At 41.4% G+C, this 22428-nt stretch overlaps 1 protein-coding gene across 1 annotated transcript; it reads right to left on the bottom strand.

Moving 5' to 3' along the window:
• Positions 1 to 224: 224 nt before the first annotated feature.
• LOC308173841 (ubiquitin carboxyl-terminal hydrolase 42-like) lies at positions 225 to 18128 on the bottom strand (the record flags this gene model as incomplete). Its single annotated transcript, XM_080548901.1, has 12 exons — positions 225 to 397; positions 11584 to 12197; positions 12470 to 12552; positions 14606 to 14746; positions 14913 to 15024; positions 15120 to 15202; positions 15333 to 15403; positions 15526 to 15593; positions 16031 to 16130; positions 16628 to 16738; positions 16914 to 17123; positions 17900 to 18128. The coding sequence occupies 12 exons, from the start codon at positions 18126 to 18128 to the stop codon at positions 225 to 227; spliced, it is 1995 nt and encodes a 664-aa protein (XP_080405027.1).
• Between the last annotated feature and the right edge of the window lie 4300 nt (positions 18129 to 22428).

Below are 22428 nucleotides of genomic sequence, written 5' to 3'. Positions count from 1 at the left end.
GCTTTATAAACAAACAGAAGGATCTTGAAATCTATTCCTAACTTAACAGGAAGCCAGTATAGTCTCACTATTACTAACCAGTAACCACACAACATGACAAGACTGCAGACAGTCCAACAACACTCTCAGAAAAGACAACAAGTCACGTAGTGGATTCACACGACCCTTTTATTCAATCGCTGTACAAAAGACTGAGAGGTCTGGTGTGGGCGGGGCTTGGCCCTCTAGGAGGCAGGTGTGGGCGGGGCCTGGGCTCTCTGCACAGACACCCTGGTGTGGGTCTTGGCCAGGTGGTCTGTGAACTCCTGGTAGGGAGACTTGGTGAAGATGGTCTCCTTCCACAGGTCAGGGGTCAGGTAGCTGTAGGTCTTGGAGATGGCGTCGAAGGTGGCCTTTGCTGGAGGGGAGAGAAGAAGAGAGGTTAGCGGTTAGCATCGACCACCGTAACACGCTAAGCCACACAGCACTGACTGACTACACACTGACTAGCTAGACGGTGGGGTGGAGGTAGAGCTAGGAGACGGGGGGGGGGGGGGGGACACAACTCAACTGAAAACGTGTGAAATAGATGTGAAGTTGTGGCAAACCGTTGCCTCGCAATTGTCGCCAACACAAGTCTCCGCAAACACCCGTTATTAACCAACGCCACTATCCAAAAGCTACTCAACAATATTATATATTGTCTGAATTTGTCTTGTTTTATCAAATGTTACAATCATTTTTATTTATTGTGCTGGTTTATTATGAACAACATGTAAAATTGCAGGAAACTAGCACAAATAATTGTGTGGGAGAGAGGGGCCGCCGCTGCCAAAACGTGCACAGTTTTGGGTCCCTCCACCACCAAAAAAACTCACTCCAAACTTTTGGTGAAACTTGGCAGCCCTTAAGGCTTTATTGAAACGATGTTTAACTTATGATATAGCACTGGTGCCCCCACCCCGCCCTTGGGCCCGTGGTGGTCGTGGTCCCGAGGAGCGGGGCCCCGAGGGGTGTCCCTTATTTCTCTGGCTGAAAGGTGGCAACCCTAATGTACGCTATCCACTATACTATCTAGTAAGTCTAGTCTGCTGTAGGTACTATTTACACAACCGTTCCCTATGAGTACTAAAATAAAAATGTACATACAAATGTACTTAAACACTTAAAAGCACCGATTTGGGAGCTCCCCCAAGCCTCGCGACCAAGCGCGACGCCATCTTGGAACTCTATACAATTCATCCTACTGCCTGTCTGCCTGCAATGTGTGCGACTAGAGCTTCACGGATCCTATCTGCGTTGGTGTGTAGTCGAGCTTCTGTATCTCACAAAAGTTGTGCAAAACAATGCAGGCTGCTACTATGTATTTCACATGTTCTGTTTGTGAGTCATTCCTCTTCATAATGGAACGCCACCGTCCTTTTAAGCGCCCAAAAGCATGCTCAACATGAATGCGACTCGAGCACTGCTCAAGCATTCGTTGAACTGTTTTTGAGGTCCCCTTGCTGTGCCGTCTCGGTATATATAACTCCACTCTTTCCGCGTCACATGGGACACGAGAACCAATCACATTCGAGAATTCTCGCATCAGCCAATAGGATCGCGTATTTTCAAAAAATGCAACCTATCTATTTTAGTGATTGGTTGCTGATACAAGGGGCGTTGTATATACGGACACAAGCACCACAATCAAGTAAAATAAACAACCGAATGTTGTCGACGTTTTATTGTCACTAATATGAAAGAAAACATGTTTAGGAGGCAAAAGAGCACCTCATCTCAAAATCGAATGGAAAAAAAGAAAATTGCGTTTTGGGGGGGTAGGCTCGCCTTAAAAAAAAAAAAAGTGTTCCCATCTGCCACGTCATTCCCTCTCAGAACCAGGTTGTCAGCTGTTCTTTTAACTGTTCCCCAATGCCATCTGGGGCACCCTTGCCATGAGAAGTGGGGAAGAAGTTCCATGTCGCTCTTTTATAACCCAGTGTAGGTGGCACAACAGACAGAAGAAAAACTTTTTTTAGTTTTTATATTGTTTGCTTGGACCATCGGACCAAAAGTGCACAGTGGTAACAAGTGGACATTTTATCTTGAGATCTTTTATGTGTCCAGATTGCAGCATCTTGTCTCTTTGACTCTGAAACTGTGCAAAATCCTGCCTTTTCACCCAGTATGCAGGGTTATCTGTGGCAGATTTTGTCCGAAATGGCAGGCTTGAACTTCAGACTGATACCTGCATCTCCAGGATTCTGAAAAGTCAACATGAACAATTGCTGTATGTTCATCACAGGTCTCGATTGTGGTTCTGTAAGCTTTCGACTGGTTTCTAACTAAACACCCACGTGTTGTGGTTTCATTTCTCAGTTGTTCCTCATACAGCTGCGTGAGCTCTGAAAGACTCCCGTTGTGATGTATGAGTTTGGTGTTCATGTGGGTCCCATTGGCTGTGTCTTCTTGAACTCGCTCCCACTGCTTCCACTGAACATGGGTTTTGCCTTGCTCTGGGGTTAAAACTGTGTGTTTATTTAGACACCGTAAGCAGGTGCGAAGAAGGCAGGCTTCACTTGCTGGAGAGCAACAAACTAATTCAAAACTGTCATCCAGTCATCCAACACCTGACAGTCTTAGGACCTCCAGCATTAAGCATGCATTTTCATGATAGTGACACAGACATGTCTTCCGATCAGATGCTCTTGGTGCTGTGACATAAAATGGCCGCAGAGCACAGAATGAAGAATAACTGAGCTTTACAGTTGGGTACCTATCAATGAAATCACCATGGAGGTTGATCATGGAGTCTGTCAGGATCATTCTCAGGTGCTTATTTTTTTTCCTAGTGATGGTGTCAGTTTTATCCGTTGTCATATGTGAAGAGTTCAGGAAGAACTCCTGAACAATGTGGGTGATACCCTGGAGGAATGTTGCCTTTTTCTGTGCGGTCTTTTTTCTCTCTCATTAACTTGTAAGTTAACCCAAAGTGTCAGATTTTTTTAAGAAGGCGATACTTTTTTAGAATCCTGCCTGACAAACTCAGCGCTGGTGCGTGACTTCAGAGTTTGTTTGTTGCTCTGAAGCTCTCTTCTGAGAACTTTGTGAAAGAGAAGGGCTCTCTTGATATTTGGATTTTAAGTCGGCTTCCTGATAGCATTTTATTCGTTTCTGTCTGTGGAGAGTCAAATGTTGTTTTATTTGGAGCATTTTTTCTTCGCCACTTTTGCTTTCTCAGTTTGTTTCGCTGTTTCTTTATCTTCTTAAGTTTCTCTTTCAAAGCTTTTATTTCTCTTGAATGCCTTTAACTCGTTTTTTATGGCGTTATTTATGTGCCACAATTATTTCGAGAAAATAAATGTTTTGCAAGAGAAAACAAATGTTTTGCGCAAAGGAAAATGTATTTTGAGCAAAACAATAAAATAATGATAACCAGACCAAAATGGATACCTTTTTAAAATGATTTATTGCCTTCGTGAAAAGTATATTTACACGTGCACAAATATTTACAACATTCATATACATCAACAATGAACAGGGGGGGAATTAAATACCACAAAGAAACTACCGGGGATTAACAAAGGGAGGGAGAAGGACCATGCGAACAGTGTCACAAAATAACAAACATCCCTATTCTTCCCTACACCTCTGACCTACCTATATCACAAACTAACTAACCTACCCGGAACCTAACTACCTGCTACAGAATTACGGGGCGTGACACCCGCTCGCTTCTTACCTAATGTTTTGAGACAGTGGTTATCTAGGTGATGTAGTATATACCCCAGGGTATCTTACCTAATGTTTTGAGACAGTGGTTATCTAGGTGATGTAGTGTATACCCCAGGGTATCTTACCTAGCCCTTCTCCCTTGGCGAGGAAAAGAGAAGACGGGGGTCAACACACTAAACCAACAGCTAGGAACAAAAACAACGATTTCTAGTAACAGATTATATCAAACTAGTCAAACAAAACCACCAGTGATGTGTCCTTCCGTGTCGACGCTTCGTAGCGTGTGTCGAGTAATCGAGGACGATTTTTGTGATGCGCGTATCGGCATAATATAAAATGTGGCTTTGCCGCCACCTGACACAGCTCGAAGCGCTTTCGCAGAATACCCCTCTGCTTCTGGCGGAATCAAAACCATTTTGCGTTGACCATTACCACCTTTGAGGGGGGAAAAAACACTGAAATAACTGATAGTTGACCAGATTCAATGTGTCTTATTTTGTTGATGATCAAAAGAATATGTCAATGTTTAAATATGTTATGCTGCAAGTACTTAATTCACAATAAAGTCTGTTTACAACTAAAATAAAACAAGATTTTTTTCAAAGAAAGATTTTTGTCTTGCAAACCTGCTGCTTTGTGCAAGAGCCATCCTCCGCAAAGGGCCTGCGTTTTCGGAAATGTCTCGGTCAGAATCCTTGAAATCTTGGGTAAGCAAATCAGACAGAGGGACAGAGAAAGAACATCAGTGATAAGTGGCACATGACTAAGGCTATGTCTTGTGGTGACTGCATGTCATGCTGAGACAAACTACTGGGCTGATAACTGTACCTCTGTGTGGTTGCTGTCTTCAATAATGGACACTGTCCGTCTTCCCAGTCCCGCTTGCAGAAGTACAAGCTCCTCTGTTGGCAAAGGTGTCCTTGTAGTGTTTTTTGCCAGCAAATAAAAATTAAACTGTATTTTCTTTTCTGGTTTTGTGGCAGTTAAGCATCTTTTTTTTTTTTTCCACGCTTAGTGTTTGCTCTGTAGTATCCTGGAAGGGATCTGTGAATTTAAAAAGAACAATAGTGTATATCAGGTTAATAATAATAAACCGTTGCATGAAGAAATCTAAATATCATGCATACATTTAGCTAATTAACTAAAACAGTTAAGTTACAGACCTGTCTAACCTGATCATATGTAAATGCAACAGCTCATAAAACAAAACACATATGAAACCTATTTGAACAAATGAGTAAGCATGAACCTAGACATCTGCTGCTGCACAGTTATGTTACTGGGCCCAGGTCTCTGGATGGTATTGCTGGTGTATTTTGCATTACCTTGTGCCTTCATTTTGTTGGCTACCACAGGATTGTGTTTAGCAATCATTTCAAGAATTTCTAAGAAATTCCCTTTGTGCTCTTCAGAGTCACTGTGACCTCTTTGGGCTATATTCTGGGTTGCAGTCAAACGCAGTACATCTGCAACTGTTTTTATGTAGCTGCGATTCTCTTGCACTTTTTTTCTGTATTCTTTATTAATCAGGTCTACTATGGAAGCATCTGTAAGTGCTGCCCTCTTGTACTCATTCAAAGCAAACATGGCATTAGTGTGACACTCAGATTTCTCATGCTGCTTGAAGCCACCATCTTTGAACATTGCTTTCTTCCAATTTGAAAAACCTGATTCTGACGTGAAAACAGACTGTGATGCACTAGGCAGGGAAAAGTGTCTGCAAGGATAACAGTAGGCTGAATCTCTGCTTGGTGAGTATTCAAGCCATGAATGCAGCTGATACCACGGCGGATTGAACGACCTCCTCTTCTCACCTTGGACAGTCTTGGGAAAAATCTTTAGCCTAGGTTGAGTGGGACCTTTTGCTCTTGACTGTGAAATATCTGAAAGTGACAAAAGCCTGAGAATCAGATCCTGCCTTCAAGTCTCTGAGACAGAAGTACTCATTGGTGCATTAATACATAGATGAAAGAATTGAAGTAGTACAATATATTAAGCTGCTACAGTATATTTAATATGAAAAATTACTTATTAAGGCATACCAGGAGGTCCACGTGGGGCAACAAGGCCTGCCACATCACTGTCCCCACAGGAACATGCAGTAGACCAAACCTGAGGGACGCACCTCTCTCATCCCCTGTAATAATGGACACAAACACAATGTTCTTTCAAAGAAAGACCAGCGAGAACAACACTTTACTGGCTGTTTATTGTGCTTTGTACAAATTAGAGGTTTAGAGGCTCATGAGTGCTGTCAAGCTGCAGCAGAGTATTGTGTTGAGCGTGGTAGTGATCAGTGTGCCTTTTATTTTTTTCCTCTAAATTAAGATGTTTGAATTATTTTGCATTATCATTTCTGGTTCTTGTTTTTTGGTATTATCTCTTCGGAGAAGACTAGACCCAGGTGTTACTACGGTACAAAAACCAAAGTCCCTCAGAAGTTTTCCTCGGCAAACCCTCATCGTATGGTGTGAGTTAGGAGCTTCTTGGTTTGCTAGCTTCTCGAACAGTGCTTTTCTTGGTCAATCAGTATATGCCATTTAAAAGTATTATAGCAATATTTCTGAGTACTAGTTGAAGATGAAGTAAATATGAAGATTCTAGTGGATGTGTTTCCAGTATCATGATAACTGCACCTCCCAGCTGATAAATCACCAGAGATCCAGTTTTATATTCTCCCTACGTTGATGTTGACCACACATAAGCTAACTTGCTGTTGAGATTAAACAAGGATTTATTGAACAAATGTCTGTGTGTTTCTTGGTCAGTTATGTGTCTACACACCACACTAACACTCTTTGACCTGATGTTGCTCCCTTGGTTAGTTAGAGATGTGGTTCCATCCCATACACAGGCGTACAACAGGAGGTAATGGTAGCCGTGCCTGTAGCCTGTTCTGATAATGGGACCAGTGAGGGCTGTGTAGGCAGAGGACTAATGAACTGGAAGAGTGAATCACACACAGCTTCATAAAAACAGTTGAGTCATGCTGTAGCTGTAACCTACAACATTACCCTGACATCATTTCAAGGAAATCACATCCCAGGTCTCTTCCAGGTCTTCCACGACAAGGAAAGTGATTCTCTCAGCAATGAAAAGGAGAAATTCGCATGGGAGCGGGAGGTGGAAAGCAGGCGGTTGGATCTCGAGAAGTCACGCCTCGACTTTGATATTCAAAGAATGGAGGCTGAAGAGAGGCGCTCTCATGATAATCGACTAATGATGATGCAGTTTATGCAGCGTATGATGCCTACACCACCACCCACTTGTATGTATCCTCCTATGTATCCAGGTTCTTTGGCTGATACAACCACATTTCCATATGGAGCTCCTATGCCACCAGCTACAATGGCTACACCAATTTACCAGCCAGACTCTCCTTAGAAGCCTGTAGTTTAGGGTAGCCATAACACACGACTAGTCACTTTGCTTTGCTCCTTCCTAGTCATGCTCGTACCCCTAATTTTTTGTGGGAACATTGTATTAAAACTAGCCAAACTTTTTCATGAGTAATACAATGTTCCCACTTACAATTAGGGGTAAAAACATGGGGTATGAGTACGACTTGGGAAGGAGCAAAGCGAAGTGACTAGTCGTGTGTTACTAAGTTTAGAGTAGCTCTGGTCTGGTACAGAAGTACAGCCCTGTCCTAGCCAATGTTGAGTCATGTTTAGGCATAGGAAGTGAAAATAAGTGTTAAATACATTTTTATTTATTTATTTTCCAGACTGTTAAAAAAACAACCCATCTTGGGGGGCACTTAAGTTCTCAGGTGCTGACAATTGTACACTGTACATATTTTTTACTTTTACATTTATACTTTTATTTTAACTGAACACTACTTTTTGTTGAAGTTGTTAACGTTGTTTGTGGAGAAGATCCATGCTTCACAACTTCGGCAACCAAAAGAAAATCTTTAAATAAAGATACGTTTTTGATATACAATTCATCCTACTGCCTGTCTGCCTGCAATGTGTGCGACTAGAGCTTCACGGATCCTATCTGCAGTGGTAAGTGCAGGGAGGATCCCCTCTGCAGGGTTAGGGTTATTAGCTTCTGTATCTCACAAAAGTTGTGCAAAACAATGCAGGCTGCTACTATGCATTTCACATGTTCTGTTTGTGAGTCATTCCTCTTCATAATGGAACGCCACCGTCCTTTTAAGCGCCCAAAAGCATGCTCAACAAGAATGCGAGCACTGCTCAAGCATTCGTTGAACTGTTTTTGAGGTCCCCTTGCTGTGCCGTCTGGGTATAAACTCCACTCCTTCCGCGTCACATGGGACACGAGAACCAATCACATTCGAGAATTCTCGCATCAGCCAATAGGATCGCGTATTTTCAAAAAAAATGCAACCTATCTATTTTAGTGATTGGTTGCTGGGCGTTGCATATTTTTTGGGCGAACATTTTTACCTATATAAACAGATCTATCCAACGAGCCCAGGGTTGCCATATTTCAGACAGCAGCCATTTCGGTAAAGCTGTGCGTAAAGTACTAACTTTTGGCGAATTTATGAGGATTTTACGGACACAAGCACCACAATCAAGTAAAATAAACAACCAAATGTGTTTTTGTCGACGTTTTATTGTCACTAATATGAAAGAGCTAAAGCGGTGTCCAAGCATGACCCAGTTCAAAAAGCGCTATAAAAACATGGTTTTCACCAGGTACGAGGAGGAAGAAGGGCTTTGATAGTTACCAGTTGTTTTCACAGATTATTTGTTTATTTACATTATCTGTTTTCTATTGTTGGTAAATATGTAAATATGTAAATACATTTGATTTAATTAAAAAAATATTATATTAATATTGAAGTTAACTGCAGAGTATTAATTATTAATCTCTGAGTATTGGAGAAGGGGTAGGATTAAATAAGCTTATGCTTCTTCCTACTCCTTTTCGGACATGTTAAGTAAATAGTGTTTTTTGTTTTGTTTGTTTTTTCTTGTTTTTGTTTTGTTTTTTCTTGTTTTTGTTTTGTCTTTTGTTGTTATAACTATTTATTTTTACACATGTTCGAAATAAAGCATTCATTCATTCAAAGAAAACATGTTTAGGAGGCAAAAGAGCACCTCATCTCAAAATCGAACGGAAAAAGGGAAAATTGCGTTTTGGGGGTAGGCTCGCCTTCAAAAAAAAAATGGTGTTCCCATCTGCCACGTCATTCCCTCTCAGAACCAGGTTGTCAGCTGTTCTGGCCCCGTCCCAATTCCCCCCTAGCCCTTCGTTTTCACCCCTATGGCTCGATTTGCGCGTTCACGTTTAGGGGTAGGGCTGTCCCAATTCATATTTCATCGAGCCATGGCTTCATTTCGAGGGCTAACTATGACTTCGTTTCGAGCGATTTCAGGACCAGACTAGCTTTGAAGCCATATGGGTACGCTACCCCTTGATTCCAGGATGCATTGCGAATCATCTACAGAAATCTTATGTCGCTCTATTCAATGCGTAAATGTCATTTTAATTCTCTGTAATTACTTATTAATAAAGATTTGAAAAAGTATGACAACCATCTTATTGTCTTAGTTTAATGTCATTACAATGCATTATAGACCTTTTATTTATAACAAGCATAACCCAAAAATCGCTTTTATGTCGGTGCTGTGTCTAACGTTACAGTAACGCAACGCTGCATGACAGTCGAGCATTTCAGAGATGTACAATCATAAATCAATTATTACCTGTGGCGTTTGACAGTGGATGATGGTACACATATGTAAAGTTATCTATCCAGGTGTTTGCAATAAGGCTTACTTAGCTTACTCCAGGACTCCATAGTCTCCGACTAAGCCACAGTTGAGATACTTTCATGCAAGCGGCTTAAATTACCTAGTTTAACTAGTCAAGATTAGGCCTAGTCCTGTCTTTATTTAAGCCCTGTCTGAGCAACCGGCCATGTCATGTTGGTCAAATTATATGAGATTTGGTTGGAGGTAGTAAATTTCATTCACAAGGTTTGGCAAGAAAACATGAACATAAAACAAACAAAAAATCCCCAGTGAAGGATCATGTGGTCAGTGTGACCAGGTCATCACTAGAGGCCACTCCCTAGTTCCCATGGATCTAGGATCAATTTACCAACCACAAATAAATAATATCCTTTAGCGTTCACGGGGAAAACCCAAAACTGACCCTAGATCAGTGTCAGTGACTTCATCTCACTACGAGGAAGTCCTTGGTCTTATGAACAGAGAAGCACTTGTTAATTTTAGACAGAGAGTAGCCTAAGAATGAAAACATGTATTAAAAGTTTTAAGGGTAACGTAACTTATTTTTTTTTAACCTTTATTTATACAGGTAAAAAACACATTGAGCCCCAAGGGCTCATTTTCAATTGTAACCTGTTCACAGACATACAACATCCACCACAAACAAATACAATACAAAACCTGGCCTACATAGTCTAAAAACTAAACGAAAAACGACATAGTCTAAAACTAAAAATAGTCTAAAATAATCTAAACTTTCCGTCAATATAGAATAAAACTAAACTAAAACTACATAGTCTAAAACTAAAACTAGTCTAAAACAGTCTAAGATAATCTAAAACTAAACTAAAACTACAAAAACCTAAAACTAGACAGCTAAAGATGAATGAATGAATGGTCTTTATTGTCATTGATATAGTACAGGTACCAAACAACGAAATTTGGGAGGGGTGGCTCCCCTGGTGCTAGGAAAGAAAAAAACAAGAAGGGAAAGGAGCTGGTTTACATAAATAAAGGCTATGTACACTATCCACTATACTTTACTGTACAGATAAAACGACTAGGGTTGTCATATTGCACATAGTGTTATTGCACATTCATTTAAAGTGTCGCAGTTTGCAGACTTGAAATGTACACATTTGTGCCTCAGCACTACACCTGAGTTTTTCAATCCAGCAGCAATAGATAAATGAGAACTTTGAATAAAATGTGATGTTCAACCTTCCTGTGTGTACCGTATAAAGACTGACTAGACAACTAAAGGCCTAACTGGCTCCAAACTAGTCTTTGGCTTTATAATTTCAATACTGTGTCACGTGAATAAGAAATGAGTATTTAGCTCCCATGTTAAACCCATCCTGTCATTGTATGACTAGAAAAACCTACAAAAACGACCATGCCATTGCACTGTATACGTATGATAAGCCCTGAATCCAAGAAGTGGTACAACAAACAACCATTCTCTGACCTCCCCAAAAAAGTCTGTGACACTCAGTTCAGTATATCAATCACTCATACGAAAATGATTTAACCAAAAGGGGTAGCTTCCATATAATAACTCCATCTGGTAGAAAGGCGGACATTTTACCCATTGTGGTGTACATGCCCCATCATAAGCATTCACTCCAACAAACAATGCTTGTAAACAAAGTGAGGGTTACAATTTCTGACATTAACAAATGTATTTAAGGCTTTTTATATACCTTGTACAATGTATACATTTTACATGCTATTGTTGAACTAAAAGGTATAACATAACAGTTTTTTTTTAAGTAGAAAAAACAGCAAACCATACCCATTTCACTGACTTATGTCCATAGAACATGGTCTAAATTAAGTTGTGGGAATTGTCTAAAACAAACCAGAAACATGAAAAAAAAAAAACTCTATTGGTATTCCTGATACAGGACTGTTTATGTATAAAAAATAACTGATAGTACAGTTCAAAATTAAATTCACAGTATTCTTTCTTATGAACGCTAGAAAAAACAAACTGGATTTTTAAAAAGCAAACACAAAAGGTCCACAGCCAAAAGTGATAACATGTTTATTTTTTTAATGTTTTTTTGTATACTTGAATAATGAGTTTAAAAGAAAGGATAGAAAGAAAGGGTGTCTCAGTGAATGTGAAAAGAGGGATGCAGAGAAAAAAAGGGTGCCGTTGGCGATGCATGACCAGAAGGGAGGCTGAAGTCATCGTAGTCGGTGCGGCGTTGTTTATTAGGAGAGTGGTCGTTGACATGGTCGTCGCCATGGTAACGGCGCTTCCGGTTCGGCCTCTCCTCACTGCTTCCTTGATGGGGTGCCGTTGGCGATGCATGACCAGAAGGGAGGCTGAAGTCATCGTAGTCGGTGCGGCGTTGTTTATTAGGAGAGTGGTCGTTGACATGGTCGTCGCCATGGTAACGGCGCTTCCGGTTCGGCCTCTCCTCACTGCTTCCTGCCCTCCTCACTGCTTCTTTGGAGCTGGGCTTGTCCAGATGGGGCTCTCTGCCCTCTTCTCGTCGCTCCGGCCCTGTGGCCAGGCTGTCGGTCTCAGAGACAGTTCTCTGGATCTCCCTGGTGTCGTACTTGTGTGGGGCTACCAGGCCCACAGAGGCCCCCGGGGCTGGGCCAGGCGGGGGCTTGAAGAAGGCAGAGGTGACCGGGGTGTCGAGGGAGGGTGTCGGCTGGGTGGATAAGGCCGTCTGGTTGTTGGGGTGCGTAGTGGAACTACTTGCCCTCTGGGCATCGGTTAGCGAATTAGCTCCTACATCCGATGTGTTCATGGTGGCAGTGGGCATTGGCGAACTAGCAGCAGAGGATGGTGCGTGGTGAGGGAGCGGATTAGCTCCGTTGTCATGGGTGGAGGCGCATATCTCTGGTGTAAGGGAGAGTCGACCCTCACTAACTGCACCATGCAGACTCTCACTCTGAGAAGGGGTGGCCTGGGTATTATATACCTCTTTGCTAGAAAAAAAGAAGAAGAAAAGCATACAGGCTTAATACAATTACATTCTTAATATCATAATTTAAAATCATTGAAATCTGCACAGTGCCTGGAGGTGTGAGGGTTGTCTCACCTTGGCCGACTGTGATGAGACTCCCTGCCGTCAGCTATGCTTGGACCCACACCAGACGACAGCCCAGGACCACTGCTAGACACCTGCCACAGACCACAAACACAAACATCAATGGGCACACTGATGAAAATATTTACATGACATGATTACATACTGCAGGATAATGACATGATTACATACTGCAGGATAATGACATGATTACATACTGCAGGATAATGACATGATTACATACTGCAGGATAATGACATGATGACACACTGCAGGATAATGACATGATGACATACTGCAGGATAATGACATGATTACATACTGCAGGATAATGACATGATTACATACTGCAGGATAATGACATGATGACATACTGCAGGATAATGACATGATGACATACTGCAGGATAATGACATGATGACATACTGCAGGATAATGACATGATTACATACTGCAGGATAATGACATGATTACATACTGCAGGATAATGACATGATTACATACAGCAGGATAATGACATGATTACATACTGCAGGATAATGACATGATTACATACTGCAGGATAATGACATGATGACATACTGCAGGATAATGACATGATTACATACTGCAGGATAATGACATGATTACATACTGCAGGATATTGACATGATGACATACTGCAGGATAATGACATGATGACATACTGCAGGATAATGACATGATGACATACTGCAGGATATTGACATGATGACATACTGCAGGATAATGACATGATTACATACTGCAGGATAATGACATGATGGCATACTGCAGGATAATGACATGATGACATACTGCAGGATAATGACATAATGGCATACTGCAGGATAATGACATGATGACATACTGCAGGATAATGACATGATGGCATACTGCAGGATAATGACATGATGACATACTGCAGGATAATGACATGATGACATACTGCAGGATAATGACATGATGACATACTGCAGGATAATGACATGATGACATACTGCAGGATAATGACATGATGACATACTGCAGGATAATGACATGATGACATACTGCAGGATAATGACATGATGACATACTGCAGGATATTGACATGATGACATACTGCAGGATAATGACATGATGCCATACTGCAGGATATTGACATGATGACATACTGCAGGATATTGACATAATGGCATACTGCAGGATAATGACATGATTACATACTGCAGGATAATGACATGATGACATACTGCAGGATAATGACATGATGGCATACTGCAGGATAATGACATGATGACATACTGCAGGATAATGACATGATGACATACTGCAGGATAATGACATGATGACATACTGCAGGATAATGACATGATGACATACTGCAGGATAATGACATGATGACATACTGCAGGATAATGACATGATGACATACTGCAGGATATTGACATGATGACATACTGCAGGATAATGACATGATGCCATACTGCAGGATATTGACATGATGACATACTGCAGGATATTGACATAATGGCATACTGCAGGATAATGACATGATTACATACTGCAGGATAATGACATGATGACATACTGCAGGATATTGACATAATGGCATACTGCAGGATAATGACATGATGGCATACTGCAGGATAATGACATGATGACATACTGCAGGATAATGACATGATGACATACTGCAGGATAATGACATGATGACATACTGCAGGATAATGACATGATTACATACTGCAGGATAATGACATGATGACATACTGCAGGATAATGACATGATTACATACTGCAGGATAATGACATGATTACATACTGCAGGATAATGACATGATTACATACTGCAGGATAATGACATGATGACATACTGCAGGATAATGACATGATGACATACTGCAGGATAATGACATGATGACATACTGCAGGATAATGACATAATGGCATACTGCAGGATAATGACATGATGACATACTGCAGGATAATGACATGATGGCATACTGTTAACGTCACATCACATCAACATCTAATTCTGAGCAAAATGAGACTGGCTGATGCACTGGTGAACTGAATTTTTATGGGGTGTGTGTGTGTGTGTGTGTGTGTGTGTATGTGTGTGTGTGTGTGTGTGTGTGTGTGTGTGTGTGTGTGTGTGTGTGATACCTTGATGTAGCAGTAGTAGTGTCCAGCATGGCAGCTACGGCCTGAGTGGACCAGCACTGCGTACAGAACATAGACCTGGGGCTCCCCGTGGGACTGGGACATGAAGGGCCTAAGGTCCAGGTACTCGGGGTACCTCACGTCCTGAGTAAGGAGAGTAAGGACGTGGTCAGCACCACACAGGGAAACGGACAGGGGGTACATCTTCAAAATAACTAAGGCATTTCTGATTGTCTGAGAAGAGGAAAAAAATACCCTATTGCATTTAACATTCTAAACCTGAATCCAAATATTCCCAAAATGATCTTACCTTTCCAATCTTGCCCCCGTTGAAGTTGGCAAAGCGCTTCAGTGAGATGGTGAGCACGTTGGAGCTCCGGTGGATGGTGAATCTCTTTGAGGCTGGAACCATTTTCTTACACCTGCAGACAGGTTTTAGTCAGTTGCATTCCATTATGATGTGAGGAATCAAAACTCAATAGGCTGCACAAATAAATGAATACAGGTATATACTAACTTTGTGCATTTGTATGCATTCTCTCCATCCAGTTGCTCTGGCTTGACAAACTGCTCCAGTGCCTTGGTTATGCTGGGAGCCATCTGCAAGACGACAGACACAATTCTCAATTATTTACTTATTACCAATATCTCATATCACGATGAATAATTCTTGCAAAAGGTACTTGATTGATGTGAAACAGCAGAATGATTATGTATAATTGTGTGTTACCGTTATTTCCAATGCGACATCCAAGTAGGGGTCAAACGTGTCAGAGACTGCTTTGCAGTTTAAACATTTTACTGTGAAAGATTGAGCATTGAAGATTCAGTGCTTTTCTTTGCTAACTTTGTACGGGTAAGCAACATACATACAGTATAAGCAGCATACAAATGAGCAATGCAAGTTTGGACCAATAACTTACCCCTGGATCGTAGGTACCCTCCAAAGACTTGGTGGATAAAACTGGTTGCCTGCGTTTGCCTGTCCAATCTATTGAAAAAAGAAATGTCAGAAGAATTAAAAAGACAAACTACAAACTACTCAAAATGTGAATGAATTATTCCTAATAGTCAGCCAGTCTGTACTACAGTACATTCTCAAATCAAGATACTCGTTTATTAACCATTAGCAACACAAACTGTTACAGCCCTTTGAAAAGAAGAAATAAAGGGGAAGAGACAGCAGAGGAAATAGAGCAAAGATAATTACAGAAAGGTAACCTGTTGGCGCAGAAAGGAAATCCACTATCCACAAGAGCTTGCTACAGTCAGTTTTAAGGGTCGCTTCTATAAGCGAGGGTCATTGCAACATATCTATTAATCATGTCTCACTGTATTCTAAGCTAAATATGAATGTAGGTCAGATCCAAGTACACTACATCCTAGTGGCTGAACACTGATTTCCATAACTCCCTCAGTAACACCTACTTGGTTCCAGGCAGGCAGGACTTTTGCATAGCATCCACTGTGCATCGCAGGAACTTGTGGGCATCCTCCTGACTCCCTAAGCGGAAGTGCTTTGCGATCCCTACCGGGTGTAACAGGGCAGGTAGATGACCAAACCATACAGTTGACAAACACTTGAGAGCATCAAACAATCACATTGACATGGTTATGGTTAGCTGTTACTTATCGTTTGGTATTTTGGTGGAAGCATAGGATGCTATTGCTAAGAAGCTGTCTGTCAAATAGTTCTCCCTCCAAAATAAATTGATAGCACCTTCTACTTTTTTGGAGGGAAAATAAATTTTCTGAAGATACTGTGTGTTCCCTGGATTTGGCACCTGTGATGCTATCCAACTCTCTTTGCATTTTTGGAGGGAAAACTATTTAGCTGACAGGCTGGTCATATTGTCCATATATCTATTATTTTGATACAGCAAATATGTTTTTTGGTTTTGTTCTGATGTGATTGCAGGCAGTTATTATTGTTATTATTGTATTTTTTTACAACAACACATATTTCCATCAAGCATATATTAAATAGTAATATAGTTTTTTTTCTGATTGTGAGTGGACACTCACGTTTTAGTTCATTGAAGACACCAATGGGCTTGATGACGTTCCCCGAGTTAGCAAAGACCTGGGTGATGTGGTTCTGCATGGTGCACATCATACAGAAACCAGGCTCATGACCTAAAGGGGAACAGATATGGAAGTTAATCGGATAAGAGGCATGTTGTACCGTATCTTTTAGCATTCTGTTCCGATTAACTTCATTCCTCAATACAATTGTTTAAAATTCAATATATCACGACCTAAATAGTCATTCAGTCTGGAAACCAGATTGGTTATATCTTCATTCACATACATGTTTTGGAATGTTCCCGGGTCAGCATGTAGTTGGTGAGGGGAACGGTGTAGGTGAGACACTGCAGAGCCGAGTTGAGGAAGCAGGTGTTTCCCAGGTTCTGGAGGCCCGCTCCGATGCGGTGGATCTGGCTCCACTTCAAGTTGAGCCGCTCCATAGGGAACAGGACCTTCTGGGGGAGGCCAATGCCGTCCCCACTGCTCAGCACCACTGGGGAGGGTGGGGAAACACAAATAAAAACACTGAGATTAGTCACAGGCGGAAAATACTTTTAAAGAAAGTTTTACGTTTTGTTTATATGGGAAAAAAATCAGGTGTAGTGCTGAGGCACAAATATGTACATTTCAAGCCTGCAAACTGCGACACTTTAAATAAATGTGCAATAACACTATTGTGCAATATGACAACCCTAGTCGTCTATCTGTACAGTATAGTATAGTGGATAGTGTACATAGCCTTTATTTATGTAAACCAGCTCCTTCCCTTCTTGTGTTTTTTCTTAAAAGTTTTTTTTTTTTCTTTCCTAACACCAGGGGAGCCACCCCTCCTAAATTTCGTTGTTTGGTACCTGTACTGTAGCAATGACAATAAAGACCATTCATTCATTCATTCATTCATTCATTCATTCATTCATTCAACTTGGAAACAAGCGATGGAGTGCTAGGTGAGAGCAGAGGGCAGAGAGATGCTGTCTTTATTACTGACATCACACAGTAGGTTCTACAAGAGAGAACCTCATTCTGGGTCATTTGCTTGGGGCTACATTAAGCGATGGATTACCTCCCCTCACAGTACAACATGCTTACATAACTTGCCATGCCATAGAGAAAAGACACACAACACCTAGGAAACCTGTTCAGTCGGTCAATTGGGCGGGAATTCCCTCAGCACACACAGTGAATACATTTACAGTGAGTGCAGGTATTTGCCCTCGTTTTTACCCAGCATCAAGAGACCTTTTGATTTAACAAACCATATCTTCTCACCTTGCTCCTTGGGCCGATCCACTGAGTGGGTCGCACTGCTGTAGATGGTAGCTCCAGGTGTGGGGCCCAGGCAGCCGCCTGTCTTCACCCTGGGGGTGTCATTGGGTGAGGGGCCCACCCCCCAGCTGGAGCAGCTGCTGTCCATCCCGTCTCCACTACTGAAGGGGGAGCGCTTGCACCCGACTGACTCAAGGTCAGACTTCTCTGAAGATCTGTCAACTATGGTCATTGTTCATTGCTGATGGGCAAAAACAACAAACACAGATGAAAGTGTTAGCTATTTAATATGTAAGTATTGACAACTAGTTGAGGAATGATAACCCTGGTAGAGATTAGTGAAGTTGTATCTGAACCAAGCACACATACAATCTTCACTGGAGCTCTAGTGGGTTAGTATTACGCTATGATATTCAGATTGTAGTCCAAGAGTGCCAAATAAAGTGCAGTGTATATAGGATGCTCTAAACAACCTATGAAGCAACACTTTAATACAGTGTCATCCTTAGCTACCTGCATGCATGTATGTTCTGTCCAGCATCTAAATCAAACACACTGATTTTCTATTATAAATGGGTGACTTCTGGGTATGACAGATTCAGTTGGTGGATCTATTCACACATTATAGCAGGAATGACTCCCTGTCTGGTACTGAGAGGGGCTTATGATACTCAGTCAATCCCCATGAAATATGGCAGAACAAAATCGTTTCAAATGAAAGCTTGAGGAACAAAGAAGGGTTCACAAAAAGAGTAGCTAGCAACCCAAAGCCAGTTTTTGGTTTTTGAATCAAATGTACATAGCTAAGAAAGAGAAGGAAAGAGAGATAGAGCTCCTAAGTAAGTGAGGGACAGTGTCAGTAATACGCACAGGAATAAGCATACATCTAGAAGCATTTGGAGCATAGTAGTGTATTATGGAGATCCATTAGTATGTCATATTAACCACCAGGTTTACAATGCATGGCAAAACATTCCTATCACTTTAAGAATTTGCCCACCGATACAACCGTTCGTTAAATAAGATTTCACCGAATAATATTGCCAAACTAAAAATGCGCCTGCTTGTACCAAATAAATGGCTCGTACACACTAGATTCACGGACACGTGACAACGTTACAGTAGGGTGTTAGGGGCGTAAACGTTTGTGTACAGTAGAATTCTCGTCCAGCGTGCCTAGTTACAGGAACCACATCATGACTTCGGAGGGGGCAGAATTGATCAAATAACAAACTTGACGGCTGGCTCGTGCAGAACACGCACGTTTACGACAACTGTTCCCTCCTCCCACCCAGGCTGAGAGAGGCTTTAGCCAACGAGACAGGCCTATAGCAACGCAACACACCAGGAGAAACAGAGAAACAGGTCATTTTAAACGTGTCTTACCCTGTTTTCGTCAACGATAAGGGAAAGTGAAGAGCGTGTGGCCTTTCTTGAGCACACGATCAGCATTCTGTTGTGGGGAAGCTCGCGCGTGCATGGTAACAACCACAGACGCCATGGTAACGGAGCACGTAACAATACTACAATTCTACGGCGAGGATGAGCCATAGATGCTACTACTACTACTTATGCTACTACTACTAGCTAGCTATAGTGCATCAATTATCTCATTCATTGCTCTATTGTTGTGGGGCATTCCTTCACAATGTAGGCTATAGGTGAACAAATATGAAACCAAGGAAGCTTGTTTTCTTTGTTAAATTGTTTATTCTTGAACAAGGTGTGACTATCAACAAGTCTCAAAGTTGCAACATATGATAATTAGGAACTTGAAGTTGACACAGTATGATAAAGCTTTGTGAAACATCATAATGGAAATTGAGTGAAGGTATTGAGTATAAATAACAATCACTCTAGTTCATGTCCTTTTATGTTGAAAACCCCCCCAACAACATTAGTGCTTCTGTATTAGATTACGGTGATGTTATCTATAGGCATGCAGCTTCATCTACATCAGTGGTTCTCAACCTTTTTTGGGCCAGCCAGCGCCCCCCTGACCATTATCCAGGCCTCTTACCGCCCCCCCCTCCATCAAAAAAAGTAGGCTTATTTTCTTCCCTAAATATTAATGTTGACTAATATTCTGTGTTATATAATTTAAACAGCATGTCACTGAATGCCAAATAATAGATTGGATTTAACTGGGCAGTTGGAATATCATTATCATTAGTTTACCAGAGAGCAGAAAAGCCATGTGAATGTGAATAAAAATGCTGTTTCTGAGTGTTAAACAAACTCAGACAACATCAGAGAATACAAACAGACTGCTACGGAACAGCAGCAATTTCACACATGTCCGATGCAGAACAAACAGTAGGCTGCAGAACTGTACATTACAACTAACATTGTTAGTTTTTTTTAAGTGTGCTGGTGTTGCATTTCTCCAAATTGCTGTTTTATGATGCTAATATTTATTCATTTTTGATCTGACTTTGGGGGGGGGGGTGTCACAATATGGCGGCAAACGCTAGGGGGCTATTATTTTAATATTTTATTTAGTATTCTATGGTATTATTTTCATAAACTGACCACTTCAAATTTGTCATATCAAAACATATCAAAACATAACAAAGTTCCAAAGTTCAGAGCTCTGCGCTCTGGGAGCGTTCAGAGATGGGCGATCTGACTGAAAACAAGGTTTTGTCCCGTAATAACACTGATGACAGCTGATCAATATGGTGGCCGACAAGGGCAAACGCGCTGCAAATACCGAAACGCGCTAGAGAAACGCGCTGCATATAGAGAAACGCGCTGCATATAGAGAAACGCGCTACATATAGAGAAACGCGCTGCATATAGAGAAACGCGCTACATATAGAGAAACGCGCTGCATATAGAGAAACGCGCTACATATAGAGAAACGCGCTACATAGAGAAACTCGCTACATATAGAGAAACGCGCTGCATATAGAGAAACGCGCTACATATAGAGAAACGCGCTGCATATAGAGAAACGCGCTGCATATAGAGAAACGCTGCAATTCAGTTCACAACACAACGGAAGTGTTCTCACAACACAACGGAAGTGTAGAAAACGCTGCAATTCAGTTCACAACACAACGGAAGTGTTCTCACAACACAACGGAAGTGTTCTGGGGGGGAACGATAAGTGGAACGGACCGGAGACGTGTTTTTGAAGAAGTTCCGAAAAGCAGTTCTGAAGAGGTTGTGGAGTGAAGAGGCGACATAAAAGGTACATATAATATTTCTTATTTATGTCTGCAGATAACATGTGCTGTATTTCAAACCGAAGGGCTCATTCTATGCCCTACACCCTACGAAGGGTTCGTAGAAGCTTGTGCAGTGGAGGGATTCTTTATTGGGAATTAGCCGTTGGATCGTATTCAGACATAACGTAGGCTGGTTCTGTCAAGATATTTGTTGGCATTATGAGGAGGACAGGTGACTTCCTTAAACCTGTGAGAGGGAAGTCACCCCTTGATGTTCAACCACAATGGTCATCTGACCAACTGTTGGATGCTGCTTTAAAGAAGCTGAAAGATTTTAACCAGGACATGAAAGATGTTGCCTATGTCTTGCTGTACCCCGATGGTCAGGAAGTTCGAAACATTCCAGGAACAGACACCGCTTTCACAGTGGAGAAATACAAGGAGGCCATTGGAAAGGCCTACCAAAGAATAACACTGTACATTTGCCCTGGTGAACAATTCACAAACAGTTGTAAGTGCAAGTTTCCACCTTGTTTTAAGCTCCACTCTGTAAAACTGAGGCAATGAGTGAAATTCATCTTTATACCCACATCAATTATGCCAATTATTATTTTTCAAAGGTTACAGTGGACAGTCTTCAAGTGAAGATGATGACGGTGTGGTTCAAATGGTTAATTTGGCATCTGGAGACAGTCCACTTTCAGACACCGTGGTCAGTTTGCATCATGGCATTTCTCCTTAAATGAAGTGAATTGACAATATTTTGATAATATTTTCATTTGATCTAATCTGTCGTCTGTGTGTTGTATGCAGGTGTGCGACGATCCAAATGAAGTGAGCACTCCAAATGAAGTGAGCACTCCAAGAATGGAGAACATTTTGCAAGGGTAAAACACAGCACAGTCAACATGAACTTTTCTTGCACAAGCAGCACAATACAGTACAGCAGTTAAAATTGTTGTTTTTTTCCAGACCTGCCAGACGCTTACAGACAGCATCTCATCAAGTAAGAAAATCCATATCCTCTAGTGTTGAATGTGTGAACCTGAAATTATAAAATGCCTGTAAATAATTTCATTAATTCACCAAGCAAACTACATGTAATGTGTGCTGTTTTAGTTACTAAGCCAATAACACTGTCATTAAATTAACTGCTAATTTTTGGGGTAAAACTAGGATGGAGGACAAACCGCAGTCCAGGAACAAGATAAATGTGCCCGGGGTCAGAACAACTTCTACAGGTAAGCTGTGTTGACAGATGCAACCTTTACACATTTGCTAGTTTACTCAGAATTGTGTGGATTTTCAATTTATTTCTTGCATCTTTGTCAAATGTTTACGGGCAGTGTGCACCCCACT

Source organism: Nansenia antarctica (genome assembly GCF_963989245.1).
Source record: "Nansenia antarctica genome assembly, chromosome: 19".
Taxonomy (NCBI): domain Eukaryota; kingdom Metazoa; phylum Chordata; class Actinopteri; order Argentiniformes; family Microstomatidae; genus Nansenia; species Nansenia antarctica.
The sequence above is the reverse complement of the archived record's forward strand: the minus strand, read 5'-3'. Positions and strand labels throughout refer to the sequence as shown.